Source organism: Ictidomys tridecemlineatus, chromosome 3 (genome assembly GCF_052094955.1).
Source record: "Ictidomys tridecemlineatus isolate mIctTri1 chromosome 3, mIctTri1.hap1, whole genome shotgun sequence".
Classification (NCBI taxonomy): domain Eukaryota; kingdom Metazoa; phylum Chordata; class Mammalia; order Rodentia; family Sciuridae; genus Ictidomys; species Ictidomys tridecemlineatus.
The window spans coordinates 40,857,415-40,875,246 of NC_135479.1; the positions used below are offsets into that span (position 1 = coordinate 40,857,415).

Here is a 17,832-nt window from a genome sequence, read left to right on the forward strand (position 1 = left end):
ATATATTTCAAATGCAAAAACTTGATATCTAAAAAACAACTTAAATATACATGAAATATGTGTGATAGCTATACTAGAGTAGTTTTAATACCTAGAGTAAATCCTGTAAATACCTAGTCATTTTATCTTTTTTTTTTTTTTTCTGTACCTTGTAAGACATTTTACATCATCATCTGCTGCTTGGTTTGATGTTCCCATAACCCAGTCTGTCAGGTATTCTACCATCTTATTCCTATAAAATGGAGAAGAAAAGGAAAATAGCAACTTTTAAAAAAATCACACACACCTTTACACATAAGATTTTTTTAACAGTACAAACAGTTAAATAACCCAGGTGACATGACAACTTTATAAAATAGGTATTGCTGTCACATATAAAATCAGATAGGCATAAACACGAGCAACTTACATATTGGTACTCGGTGATGGCCCTTTGGTATGATAACAGTTTGGAAACAGAATCAAATTCTTAATGCAAGTAGAGAAAAGGGAAGAATTTTCACAGGCACAAAGCTTTGAGAAGTCTGAAAAGCTATTCAGGGAAAAACAAACACAAAGTGCTCCTTTTCCATTTCCCCTCTTGCGGAAATAACCAAGTACCTACTTTTTTTTCTGTACTCCATTTAATATAATATTTTCAGGACCCCAGTTTTGTTCTTTTGATAACTCACCTAAATTTCATCTCTTGACAAAATGAGAGGTCATCTCTCCTTGCCATCATTACTTCAACTAACTGACACAGTTTCGTTTTTATTTGAATTGCGTGGACCATATTCCCAAGCACACGAACATACCTATTTAGACATAGAAATGTTTTAAAAATTATCAGATACAAACAAGAGATATTTTAGATGCCTTAATCTGTAGTAAAGTGGTTAAATGTAACTTTAAATATGACTGTCATTTTATTTTATTTAGGAGAGAACATACACAATTTCTGGTTATGTTATCAGTGCACCCAAATTGGGGTGCAATAAAGAAAAGAGTGGCAAATTATTTCATTAATAACTATCAGTATCAACGCATAAGGAGTTTTTCTTACCTTTTAAAGTAGCAGTAGCAGAATGCTTACCTGACTAGATTTAACATCATTGTTTCAATGCTAGCTTGTCCCAAATGTTCAGAGCTACCTTCAGTATGATTATCTAGTAAATTCTTCATTATAGCTATAGTTTGCTCTACAAATTGAGTATTGGTATCAGTCAATAAAACCTATAAAAAAATACATCAGTGATTTCCTATCAATATACTGAAAATAGACCATAGAAAGATGAAACTGATTTAAACATCATATACACACAGAAATAAGACACACAGGTATATGCTCAGATAAATACACAGACATTCAAACCTCCAGGCAAACTTATATGCTACAGTTCCTAAGAAGCAAATAGATCCCTAAGCTTAATGACTCTTCTTTTTATAATCTATTTTTATTCATTTATTTATTGACTTATTTGGCAGTGCTAGGGATTGAACCCAGGAGTGCTCTACCACTTGAGCTACAACCCAGCCCTTTAAAAAAAAAAAAAATTTTTTTTGAGACAGGATCTCACTAACCACACTGTCCCCCTACTTGGGATTCTCCCAAATCAGCCTCCCAAATTGCTGGGATTACAGAAGTATACCACTGCACCTGGAATATTTTGCCTATTTTTAAAAACTGGCAATGAATATTCATGCCAGTACCTTATATAAACAATAGGAAAGAAAAAGCCTTCATTCATAGGAGGGTAAAAAATAAAGAGGGTAAAGAGAATACTTTACCTGTCCTTGGGAGTCAAAAAACTTGCTGATGGTATTCTTCAATTTGTTAAATAGCATTGGATAAAGAGCAGGACTCAATTCCAAACCCACTAGATCTTTAACATTGGTCCGTATCTGAAGTCCCACTTTCTCATGATTACACACCATTAAGGATAGCAGCCGATCCATAAATTTGCTGACAGGTGTATCTGTGTTTCCCTCTGAAGACATCACTGAAATCATGGAACCTTTACGTTCACTGACTGGGCCCATGGGTGGGCTATAGGTTGCCAGGCCAGAATTGCTTCTCTGCTGCAGACACACTCCCCCAAGAGCACAAAGGAAGCCAGTCATGTTGATCCATTCCTGTAGGGAGTCTGTATCAGATAAATCTATGGATCCTCCTCCACTCACGTGGGACATTCGTCTCTTAACAATGGTCTTATGAAGGCTTTCAGCAGCCTAAACAAAATTTTTTGTGAAAAGTATGAATTCAACCTAAATTGACTAAAATTTGATAAATTACCCTTAATTATTTCTCCCAGTATAAAAGTACATATTTTTACATTTTAAAAAGCATAACTTGAAATTACCATACACATTTCCAAAGAACCACTGATGTATTTTTGTCACAGCTAGACTAACAAATCAATCCAGAATATCAGATTTCTTTTAACAAAACTTTTATGTCGATGAACCTTGAAAACATTATGCTAAGAGAAATAAGCAAGTTACAGAAGCCCTCATACTCTATGATTCCATTTATAGGAAATGTCCCAAAGAAGAAAATCTACAGAGACAGAAAACAGATCAGTGGTTGCCTAGGGCTAGAAAGGCAGGGACAGAAAGGCAAGAAAGTAGGGGGCAAGAGGCAGATATAGAGGGGTTTTTTTTTTGAGATGATGAAAATAATCTAAAATTGACTGCATGATTTTAACACAACTGTGAATACAATAAAAACAGTCACTGAATAGGACACTTTGTCAGTGAATTATATACATGAATTATATATCAATTAAACACCCAAAAAGGCCTTCACGTTAAAGCTACATACCCTCTCAAAATAATGTTATTAAGTATATAATTTTACTTGACAAAAACAAAACTTTGTTCTTGTTCTAATTACACATGGTAGAAAAACACCCTTTAACGACAGCAACGAGTTATATAAATATACATAAATACAAATAACGCTTTCAAACATCTAATATTGAAAGCAATATGGATGACATAAATCAAATATACACAATAACAATTATAATTTCTTGGTTTACAGATAATAAAATAATTGATAATAACTGATAAAAAAGGTCCAAATTTTTAAATTTCATTTAACCTGTCCATTGGAATCCTTAATCAGAACACCTAACAAAATAGCAAAATGAATTGTTTCAATTTTAATTTATTTTCCTTCGTTACCCCTTTTCTGAAAATTCTGTGAGATAACTTGAAGGAGGGAAAAAGAGCAAAAAAGAGGATAAAGATATGGTCTATACCCTAAGTAGTCTTCAGCAGCACATCCAATATTTCTGAAATGATGGAAACATTTTATATCTCTACTGTCCATATAGTAAATAATTGCCACATTGGCCATGCAGTACTTGAAGAGTGTCTACTATGTGACTGAAGAAATGAATTTAATTGTATTTAATTTTTAATTTAAACAGCCATAAACAGTTAGTGGCTATTTATTCCATATTAGACAGTCAGATCTAGATGAACCATAACTAGTCTTAAAACAACTATAAATTATTTATAATAAGAGTAACTCACAAAAGATTACTGAAGTGAAGCACATATGTTTAGCAAATCAATTAATAAACACAAATTGATTTTACAAACCCACCTGACCATCTTCCATTTTTGCTTTTGGATAGTTAAGGATTAGTTTTGTAGCTTGTTCCCATTTTGCATGTGTATCTTCCCAAGCCTAAAATGAAACCAATTATCACATGAAAGCAACTTTAAGCCAAAAGCTAAAAATCCATCAGTGCCTGCCAGGCTTCAAACTTCAAATTTGGACATATTACAAATATAGTACCCTATTTGTAATATGCACATTTCTCATATTTGCTTTAAAAGCTATTCGTGATCATACCCACAACAGGAGGCTTTAAAATTGAAGGTGAGGGGGCTGGAATTTTGGCTCAGAGGTAGAGCACTTGCCTAGCATGTGTGAGGCACTGGGTTCGATCCTCAGAACCACATGAAAATAAATAAATAAAATAAAGGTATTGTGTTCATCTGCAACTAAAAAAAAAATTAAAAAAAAAAATTTGAAGGTGAGAGCCAAGAAGGGATGTCTCTATTGCTAAGAGCATACCTCAGTGTTTCCTGCAGTGGGATGCTCAATGCGCCTTAGCAATGCCATCACTCTTTTCTGAAGTGCTGCTCTTCCTAAACAAAGACAACAGCACATCAAGTTATTGCCCTGCTTGCCAGTGCCGAACTTGACAAGCCTATCCAAAATAGCAAGAAGAAAAACAAAATGAAAACTTCAAATTTGATGAAGCTGAAAATTGTTTTTCACCCATCTCACATGAAGGTATTTATCTTGAACTCTACAATATCCACGGCATAAAAAAGCAATTCCTTTACCTATGATTTACTCAAATACATGGTTATTTACTTAAAACCTCACTGCATACAATGTAGGCAGAGTCATCGAGACCAATAATTTATTTCAAATATTACTGATTTCATCCTGCCTTGTTCAGAAAATTTCAACTGAGATATCTAAATGAGCCCTGTAAACCTGCAAAGTGTAATATTAAATATACACTTACATTCTTAACACAATCAGATGTGATGCAATTCAAAGCAGACTGAGTGAAAGCATGCATATATTTACCTGTTGACATCATATTGCTGACAGAAGCAAACTCCATGAATGTATTATAGTTTGGCAAGAAGTTGTGCACTGATACTTCATCCACCCCACAACGGATATCTGCTTCCTCACAGAGGTGGCGGAAACAGGACATGGCAACCAGAACAGCTTCAGTGTCAGGACTCCACAGAAACATGTACAAGGCCACTTCTAGCTTGGTCTGGGCTTGTCGGCATATTGGCGGGGTTCCACTGCACCCTGCTGCACCATCCTGGGAGTCATGAGTAAGATACATATTTGCAACTTAGGAAATTTTATTTATAAAACTCAACAATAAATGCAATAAACTATAAACTATACATAAGCATACAAAACTCACAAAAGCTTTTCTCCTTAATCATGATTTTTTTCAAACATATCTTGTTCTAAATGAGAAATTTTGAACCAACATGATGTGATAATCTGTCAAATTTGGAAACAAATAGGTACTATACCGTTCTAGACTTCAGAAATGTAAATAAAGTCTAGCAGATTCACAAGTAAACCACCATGACATAAATCTCACACAAGAAAAAAACGTAATGCGCTTTCCAGTCAAGTATAAATTACAAAGGGAGAAGAAATAACAGGAAATTCTACTTAGTTCCTAGAGACAAGAAATAAATATATTACAGCAGTGATTGAAATAGAGCATAAAAAAGAACTAAATATTACAGTAAAAAATAAACTACATTCTAAATTATGTAGTTCAAACATGAAATGAAGAAACTTATCTACAAAACAAAAACAAATCTAGCAAGTAATGCACATTCTGCTTAGCTGGGTTTTATTCGCTCAATAAAAAATTAAAGATAGAGCTGGGGTTGTGGCTCAGCAGTAGAGCACTTGCCTAGCACGTGCAAGGCCCTAGGTTCGATCCTCAGTATCACATAAAAATAAATAAATAAATAAGGGTATTATTGTGTCCAACTACAACTAAAAAATAAATTTTAAAAAATTAAAGATAAAAAAAGGTTCCTTCTGGAAAAGAAATTCTTCTATTATGATCTGATATTTTCACTTGTACAATGATTCATATTTAAGAGAAATTGGATATACAAGCAAAATTCTTGGGAAGATTCATCCACAACATTAAATAAAATATTTTGGTTTCAGTTCCAGGAAATTTAAATCTTTGTTGATTCAACTTTTAAACTTCTAGGTGTGAATGATCTTTCTTATTACATGGAGGATTATAAAAACTATAATTATCAGTTATAGTAGCAAATAATAAACTAATCTATTTGAACCTCACAACAACTTTGAGAAAATTATTATTATTATCCCCACTTTAAAGCTGAGAAACCGAGGCATATATATGTTAAATGGCCCAAAGTTCTACAAAGAGTATCGATACAACAAGAATCTAAGCAGTTTTTAATTACCATGCTAAATTACCTGGCTGACATTTAACAAAGTTCCTCCAGGAAAAAAATAAATAAATAAGAGCACAAATGATCAGACAGGAAAATTATCCCCCAAAAGGCTGCTTACCATAGAAGAGTTTCCTTTTCCCTTCCGCAGAGATGCTCCAGGAGTATAGGTACGGAGCAATTCTTCATGATCCATGGACATTTGAGTGGTATTTCCACTAACAGGAACATCACATCCTACTCCATAAAGGAAGAGAAAGTGACAGGAACTTCTATCTGCCTGCTAAAAAAAAAAAAGAAATAAGCTCTACCACAGCACTGAAAACCAAAAGGAACAAATATTTGCTATAAGCTGTCTTCCTGTTTAACAACATCCTAGAAAAACCTCTCCTCCCCATCCCCATGCCTCACCTGGAGAGACAGTCATCAGAACCCATTAGGACAAATCATGTTGGCTCAATGTCTTTGAAACTACTCGATTATAAACTCTCCAAATCATCAAAAAGACTGGATTTTGAGGCTGGGATTGTAGCTCAGTGGCAGAGCACTTGCCTAGTATGTGTGAGGCCCTGGGTTCAATCCCCAGCACCACATAATAAATATAATAAAGCATTGTGTCCATCTACAACTAAAAAATTTTAAAAAGTTGAAAAAGAGTGGATTCTATGATTGTAAATTAAATCTAACATGAACACAAGTATCGTATCAACAAATATAAACCACTATAATGTAATCTTGGTCAATTAGAAATGACAAAGCTTTTCTGCCAAAAGATTTTATCCTGTGCTATGTCAGGATAAAAGGAACTTGACTCATTTGAAATAAGAGTCTATTAACAACTACATCATAGGAGTGATTTCACTGATGACAGTACTATAAACTGATTACTAACATTTGTACTTTAGATATACCACAAGCAAGGGCATAAAACTTTGAAGTCTAATCTCTTATTTGGGGGATAATCTCAAACTCTACTATGTTAACACACAAAGATAAAATAAATGTGAATAAACTTGCCTCACCATTAGCACATTTATTTATTTTTTTAAATAATTTTATTTGTTATTGATGGACCTTTATTTATCTATTTTTTTTATATGTGGTGCTGAGAATCGAATCCAGTGCCTCACGCATGCTAGGCAAGTGCTCTACCACTGAGCCACAACCCCAGCCCAGCACTTTTTTAAAATTTATTTATTTATTTATTTATTTATTTATTTATTTATTTTGGTTTTGCAGGGGTACCAGGAATTGAACCCAGGGGCGCTTAACCACCAAACTATATCCCCAGCCCTATATATATTTTATTTACAGACAAGTTCTCACTGAGTTGCAAGGGCCTCACTAAATTGTTGAGGCTGGTTTTGAACCTGCAATCCTCTTGCCTCAGCCTCCTCAGCTGCTGGGATTAATGGCATGCACCACGGTGCCCAGCTCCATTAGCATATTTTTAAACAAAAAATTTAACAAGATTCATGGTACTAATAAAGCATATGAGTTCAATACACTCATGATTTCTCATACCTTCTAGGACTGGACTAAAAAAAAAAAAACATTAAATTTTACTCTTAAAACTATACCAGAATTGAAGAATTGATGAATTTAAAAACTATGTTAATGGGCTGAGGTTGTGGCTCAGCGTAGAGCACTCGCCTAGCACGTTCGGGGGCCTTATTTATATGTGGTGCTGGGTTTGATCCTCAGCACCACATATAAATAAATAAATAAAGGTATTGTGTCCAACTACAGTTAAAAAATAAATATTTAAAATAAAAATAAAATAAAAACTATGTTAAAAGAAATATTCCTGTTCCCTACAACCTCTCCATGTTTCAATAGTTCGCAATCAAAAAACTTTACTCCAATATAAGGAAAAAGAATTCTACTAATCTTTTCAAAAAATGAAAATTTTATGGAAAGATTATAAATAAATCTAGATTAAGGACCTCTTCCCATTACCTCCCCCTGCCCATTCTGGTATTAAGGATTGAACTCAGGGCTTTGTACATGCTAAGCAAGCACTTTGCCACTGAGCTACGTTCCCAGCCCTTTATTTTTTCTTTTATTTTGAAACAGGATCTTGCTAAACTATCCATGCTGGCCCTAAATTTGTGATCCTCCTGCCTCGACCTCTCAAGTAGCTGGTATTATAGGCCTACACACCATACCTGATTCCCCTTCAGATTCTTGACATACAACATTCCCTGGATTAATCTAGTCATAAGAACTGATTCTTATATATGGACTTGAGAATAAAGAAAGAATACATTTTTCAGCCTACTTAGGTCATATCAACCTCCACTCTACCTAGGCCTGCCCAAGGCCTACTTCAGTCAACTCGAATTCATCAACATTACAGTTTTAAGATCAAAACCTCAGAATAACTTTTTTCAATGTTCATTTGTTGGTTATTGTCTTCTGCACATATATTTCTCTTAAAGACCCAATAGAAAGGAGGAGGGAGCTCAAGCAGAACCTAATTTAGTTAAAAAACAGTCCCTTAATTTGTCCCATTACTATTTCAAATATTCTTCCAATTTTAAAGAGGTAATTTTCCTTACCTTATTTTTAAGAAGAAACTTATTCCTGCAGATCAAAATTTCCCGTAACCACTTGAGAATTTCTGTGCTACTAAGCATTTGATGGCTAGTTAATTTCTTGCAGATGTAAAAAAGCATTTGTGAACTGTAGTAACATAAAGTTAATTGTTACCATTATCATGTATAAATAACCTAGTACAAATATAATTAGTATAAAAGAATGGCATTCTCTCAAAATGAATATAAATTTAGAGAAGCTTAGTTTCTCTTGTAGGTTTGTTTAACAGAAACAGTTATCCAACTGTTAGTAGCACTACAATCAAAGGACTATATTTAAAAAGCAAATACTTATAAGCCCCCTGCTCCCCAGACTCTCAGTGTTTCATCCATGTATCCCACCCTTGAAGTGGGCATAAGAAGAAATCATATGCATAGCAGATACTGTATATAAATCCAGTGCCATACAGCAGCAGTCTGCAAACCACCATTTGCTTTTTTAAATAAAGTTTTAGTGGAATGCAGCCACGACCCATTCATTCACATTTGTCTTTGGCTGCTTTCTTGCTCCAAAAGCAAAAGTGAATAGTTACAACAGACTGGATAACTACAAAGCCTAGCAGATTTACTATCCTGTCCTTTTAGAGCACAGATTTGCTAATCTCTGTTCTAAAGCTATATTATCCAACATAGTAGTCACCAGTCAGTCATATGTGTCTTCTGAGCACTTTAAATATGGCTTCCTAAATTGAGATGTGTTGCGTGACACCAAACTGTGAAGGCTTTGTGAAAACAAGAATACAAAATATCTCATTAACAATTCATTCTTTTTATGTTGAAATTTTAATATTCTAGGTATGTATATAAACTAGGTTAAATAAAATATATTATTAAAATTAACTTTTCATATTTCTTTTTACTTTATTATGTAATAACTAGATAATTTTAAATTATACCTGTGGTTTACACTGTATTCTTATTGGACAGAACTAAACTACTGCCAAGTGACTCAGCACACCCAATTCTATTAAAAGATAATGGTAGGGCTGGGGTTGTGGCTCAGTGGTAGAGCGCTTGCCTAGCCCATGTGAGGCACTAGGTTTGATCCTCAACACCACATAAAAAATAAAGAAAATAAAGATATTGTGTCCATCTACAACTAAAAAAAGTTAAAAAAAATGGCAAAACTTAAGGTTTACATATTTAAACATTCCTCCATGTAGTGACTTTGTGTTCATTAAAAGATAATTTATTTAATTAACCTAAGAAATAGACAATGAAATTAAATTGTCTGTATTTTTGCCTTTTAAGCAAATATAATGATTAATTCATTCATCAAAAGTATGAGTATTATAGATTTATGAAAGATAATTTTAAAAACTAAAAAAAAAAGTTATAAAATATTAACCCTGTATGCTTGTAACTGTAAAAATCTAGGGGCTGGGGATGTGGCTCGAGTGGTAGCGCGCTCGCCTGGCATGCGTGCGGCCCGGGTTCGATCCTCAGCACCACATACAAACTAAGATGTTGTGTCCGCCAAATACTAAAAAATAAATATTAAAATTCTCTCTCTTTCCCTCTATCACACTCTTTCTTAAAAAAAATAAAAAACTGTAAAAATCTATTAGAAACAGTTATAAACTGTGTTTATACAAAGAAAGATAAAACAGACTATATCAAACAAGAGTACTTGTGCCTGGATGATAAAATTTAGTACTATTTTTAAAAATTTATTTTGTACATTGCTACAATGTTGCTATTAGAATAAAAAATATTCTAATAATTTCTAGTCAGATAAAAATACAAACTCATAAGCACTCTAAAGATATAAATTAGTAAATTTTTATAATAAACTAAGAATTATACAGTTAATATTTAAATACAAAACCTCTAAAATTAAAAGTTTAAATTGCATTTAAAAATTAAAAGTACATATACCTAATCTCCCAAAATGTTTCTACAGGAGCATCAGGATTCCACAAATCAATGCTATCTAACTGATGAAGAACCAGCAAAGCCTGAATTTTAAAAAAAGAAAGAGAGAAAACTCACTCAAAACAATTTGGGAAAAAATAACCTTTAGTTAGTATTTATTTTATAAATGGTAATAAATTGAGCTATGTAAAGCTACAAAGACTTGATATGCAGTAAAGACAAAAGAGAGAAACCCTAGAGAACACAAATCTCTTAAGGAATACCATACAGAATGAAATCACTTTATTCCTGTCATGTTTACTCTAAACAGCACACACAAAGTTAAATGATGAACTCAGAATAATATAGACACATAAAAACTGCTTTCAGAAGCAAACTAAATGATTTGAATAAAGAACTTTCTGTAATAAAAAGTTCATTCCCATCCCCTTCTTAGAAATTTAAAACAAAAAAGTTTAGATTTTTCATTTCAGCAATGAGACTAATACATTGTAAAAACATAATAAATTTATTAAAAATAAAACGGTTAATCTCTAGTAAAGGGGTTCCCCAAAATTAACGCACATAGCAAAAGATAAAGTGGAAATTATCTTGCTTCCCACAGATATTTACTGACAAGATAAGTTATATAGGGAGTGTATTAAACATGTATTTCATAACAGATTATTCATTCTAAAGTAATTCAATTGACCATAAAATTAAACTTCGAATTTGGTACACAGAGCGTTAACAGGAATTAAATAATTTACTTTAAATATACAATTACCACATAAATACATTATTCTTATATAAAGAGCAAAGTGTATACCCCTCCTTCAATACCCAACATTAACTCCAAGTCGACAATGTTTTCCCCTCCTCCTACTCCAACAAATATAGTTGATCTCTGTATATTATTTGAGTCTTTGATCAAAATATTTAGAGATTCTTTGAAGCTTTTTATTAAAATTCCAATAAAAATATTATTGGGATACATAAGGAGAACTGATTTTTTTTCTTTAAAACCAAATCAAATGCTTCAACTGTAAATGATGTCACTGATAACCTGCCTCACAATAGGAAAAGATACATAAATGTAACTTTGGACTACTTTAAAACTTCAAAAGACACAGAAAAGTATCCAATTACTAAAGGAGTGGGGATGTGGAATGATGGGCTTCTTTTTGGGGTGATAAAAGTGTTCTGGAATTAGATAGTAATTGTAAAACTGTGGATATGCTCAAAATGCACACCTTAAAATGAACTTATAGGTAGGCAAAATATGCTCCAATTTTATCAATGACATTTTAGTAAGTTTAAAAAATAAAATGCATATACAAAATTTTGACCTTTTTTATTAAGCATAAGAATTTGCACAATATAATCCCAGCTACTCAGGAGGCTGGGATGAGAAGATCATTTGTCCAGGAGTTTGAGGCCACACTGGGCAATACAATGAGACCATGCTCAAAAAAAAAAAAAAAAAAACACCAAACAAGCAAACAAACAAAAAATGAATTTCACCCAACATTGCTACTACCTATGACATAAGGCAAATCAACCCTTTCTTTCTCCATGGAATTTCTAAAATAATACATAGACACAAACATACTATTTCCAGAAATGATATCTACCTATTACCCATAGAAGTCATACACCAGAGGAACATCAAGAATGTATATAGAGAAGGAAAGAAGAGGTTTTGGGAAACGGGAAATTAACCTGATCAAATTATATTGTTATATTGTGTGTACATAAAATATGCAATAGTGAATTTCACTATAATGTATAATTAATTATAGTGCACCAATTTAAAAAAAATTACATAGAAATTTTTTAAAATAATGTACACATTTATAGCTTTTCCTTCAAGAGTCTAGAATTCATTTCCCCCTTACCTCCATTGCTTCCTGAGCAATCTCTGGCATGTGCGACTGAGGGACCAGTTGGACGAGCCCTGTAATTAATTCAGCTGTACTGCCTTGGGTTTCGGGCCCCTGTTTTCTTGGATTCTGCAAAGGAAAGAGCAAACATCAATTAAAACAAAACAAAACCGACAGGGATCATGAAGAGGAGGGAAGAGAGCAACTGATAATTGGTACTAAATTTCTTTTAGAGGTGATGAAAATGTTCTAGAGTTAGTGGAATTAGTTGCAGAACTTTGTAAATATTCTAAAAACCACTGAATTAAACATTTTAAAATGGTGAATTTCATGGTATGTAAATTTTAACTCAATAAAAAAAATTTTTTAAATCAAAACAGCATTTGTTATAGATTCTTTTAATCCACATTTATACTTATTCATTAATGTAAATAATACCCATGGAAATTTATAATTAAAAGAAATAAAATTAAACATTAGCTTTTCTTTCTTTTTTAATATTTATTTTTTAGTTGTAGTTGGTTGGACACAATACCTTTATTTTATTTATTTTTATGTGGTATTGAGGATTGAACCCAGGGCCTTGCACGTTCTAGGTGAGTGCTCTACCGCTGAGCCACAAGTATTAAGAACTTGGTATGTAGGTCAATGGCAGAGTGCTTGTCTAATCTGAGCAAGGCCCTGAGTTTGATAAAAACAAAATAAAAAATAAATGAAGTGTAAGTAATTTTTTTTCAACAGTATACTGCCTAAATAATGTAAGTCTGGTTTGGAATTTACTGGTTTTTTCTTTTTTCTAAATAGATGGACACAATATCTTTTTATTTATTTTTATGCGGTGCTGAGGACCTAACCCAGTGTCTCACACATGAGAGGCAAGTGCTCTACCACTCAGCCACAACCCCAGCCCACTTACTGGTTTTGAGCTTACAAATGACTGTATATTTTAAAACAAAAAACACACATATTGGAAGAAGACTGCATGATTTTCCTGTACAGTCCTTTTTATATTGTAGAAAGGTCCTATTCAAATCCACAGAGCTGATGTCAAAGAGGACTAGAATCCACACCTCCAGACAGCCATATTTCAATCCTTTTCATTGTGGAAAAATATATTGCACCAAGCAAAGATAAGTATTGATTGTATAAATGTGAATACCTAATTAAAGATATTAAAATGTGCCTGGCACAGTGGTACACGCCTTTAATCCCAGCAGCTCAGGAGGCTGAGGCAGGATGATCACAAGTTCAAAGCCAGCCTCAGCAACATAACAAGGCCCTAAGCAACTTGGCAAGATCTTAGCTCAAAAACTAAATAAGATATAAAAAGGGCTGGGGGTGTTGCTCATTGGTTAAGGTTCTCTGGGTTCAAACCCCAGTACTTCACCCACACACACAAAAAGAAGCTGGAAAAGTGTGAAATGTTTCCCATAACTTAGAAGATGTATTTACACTTCAAAAATACATGGTATGTGGTGGTACATGCCTGCAATTCCAGCTACTCAGGAGTCTGAGGATCATAAGTTTAGGGCCAGCCTAGGCAACCCAGCAAGACCCCTTCTCAAAATAAAATATAAAATGGGCTGGGGATGTAGGTCATTAGTATCACAAACAAATAAACAAAATGCTTCATTTAAGTGAAGCCATCTTAACTTGTGTCCATATTTATCCTAACTACAAAATCATTCCCTATTATAGTGACTGAGGTAGGCCGTTCACCAAAAGTATAGTTCTAATTCAAAACTGTTAACCTATTTTCCAACATTTATATTCATTCATTCATTCCCCAATAGTATTTACTGAATACCAAAGAAAAAACAAATTTTAAAAAGGCATTTTCTACCCTCCAGCAGCATGTAGTTTCAGGAGGAAAAAAACATCAATAAAATAATTAGGATGGTGTAGGACAAGTATAAAACTACAAATGAGATAAGTACAATAAAGTTATATCTGCAATGAGAGCCTATACCAGGGAAATATAGCCTAGTCAGGGAGGCTTCCTAGGGCGGGGATAATATTTTAGAATTATTAGGAATTTCTCTATAAAGAGAAGAGAGAAACAGAGCAAATAACAAAGGCAGATATGAGGGAATATGGTAACAAGAATTGAAAGAAGATTCATTATATTATGACTTGAGTACAGAAGACAAAACATAAGCTAGATGTAGAAGAACTGGTAGATGAGAGAAAGGTTTTGCAAGACTTGGTACATCTGTCTGAAGTTTGGTCATTATCCCAAGAGCAATTTCAACCAAAAGGTTTTAAGTTGGGCAGGGGGCATTACAGGATCTGCTTTTTAAAGATATCATTATAAATTTCAGAGTACAGAAAGGATTAAGGGGATGCAAGAAATACTGGAGGTTAAACTTGAGGCTTGAAAAATTGAGAGTAACATGATTAGGACAAAGATGATAAAGATGGAAGATAAAATCATATTAGTTTAAAAATACCACAACTGAGACCATTTAATAGTTATTCCTATATTCCTATTAGCTAAGATTTAGAATTTTGATAAATCACAGAATAATTAAATATTTACAATAAATCTTTCACAATTTTACTTATCATTACTTTGAGAATAGCCATTTAGCCACTAGATGGCAGTAAAGAAAATAATTTCTATAACTCTTGGAAAATAGCAAATTTTGCTTAAACTCTTGTCTTCAAACAGTAATATATTTAGCATAAAAGACATTGATGACTTTGATGTATTCGTTGAACCTGAGTTAAGCCATGTAAACAGTGGTACTAATACTGTGAGACACACATGATGAGGCAACATCATAACTTGTGTCATATAACAAAGAAATAAGGAAAAAAGACATTTCATTACTTTCAAAGGCTCACTCACAAATTTTACAGTTTTCCAAGCCAAAGATTTTCTTATTTCCTCTATATCCAGAAAAAATTACTTAAAATATACATTTTTTCATAATTCAGGGGCTTCATAGAACCCCTACATTATAGTAATGTAAAAAAATCGATCAAAACTGAAAGTACCACAGCCCTTAAAAAGCGTGTTACTGAATAAAGCAGTAATAAACTTTGCTTGCTGTTATACTCTAAGAACTGCAGAACCTTGACAAAGGTTAAATATGTTCTCCTATTAACTTCATAGAACTGTCATAGCAGGGACATTAATAATATTAACGCTAACTCTCTTTTCAGTATTAACAAAAACTAACATTTTTTAGTGCTTATTATATGCCAGGAACTGTTCATAAAAACTTTCTATATACTATTTCAATTGTCTTAATGATCTCTCTGAGGTAGAAACTAGTATTATTCCAATATTTCAGGTGAAAAATCTAAGGTACAAAGAGGTTAAATAAATCACCTAGCTAGTAAATTAGTCTGTCTCCAGAGCTCATGCTTTTAATCACTTCATGTGATTACTTTAATCACTCATTTACAGCATTTACATCAGTTCCTAATTATTGTGTGATGTTCTCAGAAATCTAAAACCATCTGAGGCAATAAAAGCAGAGTTACAACAATAAGTAAGTACTAACCACATCATTTTCATCATTCTCCTTCCAATACAGTATCTGCAAACAGAGTCAATGAAAACAGAAAGTTGATGAAAAGAAAAAGGGGAACAAAAAGCTAAACTGTTTAAGACAACAGCAAGGCGAAATTAAAAAGAACAAAGAGTATAGATATTGGAATACACCTTGATTTATGGTTCCTTTGAAAACTTACACAAAGTAAAAGCTTTGGATCTGCATGAATTAGTTTCACCATGGACAAGAGAAGATACTTATAACTTCTTGTCTCCACATCCGTAGGTTTTTCTTTAAATTTAAGGCTTGTTACTTTTTCTTTAAATGTAAGACTCTGAAAATAAAACAAAAACATAGTATCACCTTGTAAGAATCAGATATTAGATGTAGGAAAAATAGTTATTTAAATTTAAGAAATTCATTATAGCTGAGTATGGTAGCATAATCCTGTAGTGGCAGCTGAGACAGAAACATTACAAATTTGCGGCAAGCCTATCTCTAAATTTGAGATCCTATCTCTAAATACAAAGGACTGGGGATGTAGCTTAGTAGTAAAGTTCCCCTGGGAAGGGAGGGAGGGAAAAAAGGAAGAAGGAGGGGGAGAAGAAGGGAAAGTGCATGGAGGAAGCAGGGAGGGAGGGGGCTAGGGGGAGGAATTCATTCATTCTAAAAAGCTTTACAAAACAGACTTATAGACATATTTTTATACCATCAAATGTGTGTTATTATTAGAAACACTAAATTTTATATATATATTAGTTGTAGATGGGACACAATATCTTTATTTTTTTTTTAATGTGGTACTGAGGATCGAACCCAGGGCCTCACGCATGGGAGGCAAGCACTCTACCACTGAGCTACAACCCCAGCCCTAGAAACACTAAATATAAACCATAAAATAGTATTGTTTTTAAATCTGGAAATTATTTTGATATCATTTATATTATTCATATATCATTAATCTAGTAAGATTTAATGAAAATCTATTAAAATGCTAAAGGTTTAATATCAGGTTAACTCCTATATAAAAAACAAGTTTCCAAAACATGAAAACATTGGGAGAAATTTTTGGTCTATGGCTTTCACAAATACACACACACTAGGCAACTCGTTCAGCAAACACTTAATACACACACACACACACACACACACACACACACACAGATATTTTGTAGATTCAACATTAACATCATTTGCTGTACCAAAAGAAACAAAAGGCCACCGTCAATTATAAGACACCATACAAAGCAAAACACGCCTGCAACTTTAGGTAAATTTCCCAGAAAAGTAAAAATAAGTGTTCAGAATTGATGAAATATGCTACATAGACTATATCTGTAATTAAAGATTTAATTGTCTAGTTTTTCTTTTACTTCAATAGCATTCCATCTCTTTCAAATTACAGAATACATGTATTTTGCCTAAAGAACATCTATAAAAAGAACTCTCTGAAAAAAAATAAAATCATGGGGCTGGGGCTGGGGCCCAGCAGTAGAGCGCTCACCTAGCACGTGCTAGGCCCTGGGTTCGATCCTCAGTACCACATAAAAATAAATAAACAAAATAAAGGTATTGTGTACAGCTAAGAAATAAATATTTTTTTTAAAAAATCAAATCATGGGCTGGGGATGTGGCTCAAGTGGTAGCGCGCTTGCCTAGCATGAATGCAGCCCAGATTCGATCCTCAGCACCACATACAAACAAAGATGTTGTGTCCGCCAAAAACTAAAAAATAAAAAATATTAAAAAAAAAAAAAAGGGCTGGGGATGTGGCTCAAGCGGTAGCACGCTTGCCTGGCATGCATTCGACCCGGGTTCGATCCTCAGCACCACATACAAACAAAGGTGGTGCTGTGTTGTGTCCGCCGAAAACTAAAAAATAAATATTAAAAATATTCTCTCTCTCTCTCTCCCCCCTCTCTCTCTATAACTTTAAAATAAAATAAAATACATTTAAAAAAAAAAGAGTGAAGGAGCTGGAGTCTGAAAAAAAAATCATGGAAAATG

General features: G+C 33.3%; 1 protein-coding gene across 12 annotated transcripts in view; it reads right to left on the reverse strand.

Annotated features, from left to right (window-relative positions):
* Nf1 (neurofibromin 1) overlaps nt 1-17,832 on the reverse strand; it is a 252,535-nt gene that overhangs the window by 141,505 nt on the left and 93,198 nt on the right. For 11 of the 12 annotated variants that reach the window (XM_078042513.1, XM_078042508.1, XM_078042509.1 and 8 more), the window contains 12 exons: nt 16,025-16,159; nt 12,338-12,451; nt 10,464-10,543; nt 8,550-8,673; nt 6,110-6,271; nt 4,598-4,847; nt 4,070-4,143; nt 3,593-3,676; nt 1,768-2,208; nt 1,073-1,212; nt 672-794; nt 149-232 (listed from right to left, as the gene is read on the reverse strand). In XM_078042513.1, coding sequence (XP_077898639.1) covers nt 149-232; nt 672-794; nt 1,073-1,212; nt 1,768-2,208; nt 3,593-3,676; nt 4,070-4,143; nt 4,598-4,847; nt 6,110-6,271; nt 8,550-8,673; nt 10,464-10,543; nt 12,338-12,451; nt 16,025-16,159 — 1,811 coding nt within the window. The remainder of the gene's footprint in view (nt 1-148; nt 233-671; nt 795-1,072; nt 1,213-1,767; nt 2,209-3,592; nt 3,677-4,069; nt 4,144-4,597; nt 4,848-6,109; nt 6,272-8,549; nt 8,674-10,463; nt 10,544-12,337; nt 12,452-16,024; nt 16,160-17,832) is intronic. The other variant, XM_078042507.1, reaches the window with a different exon arrangement.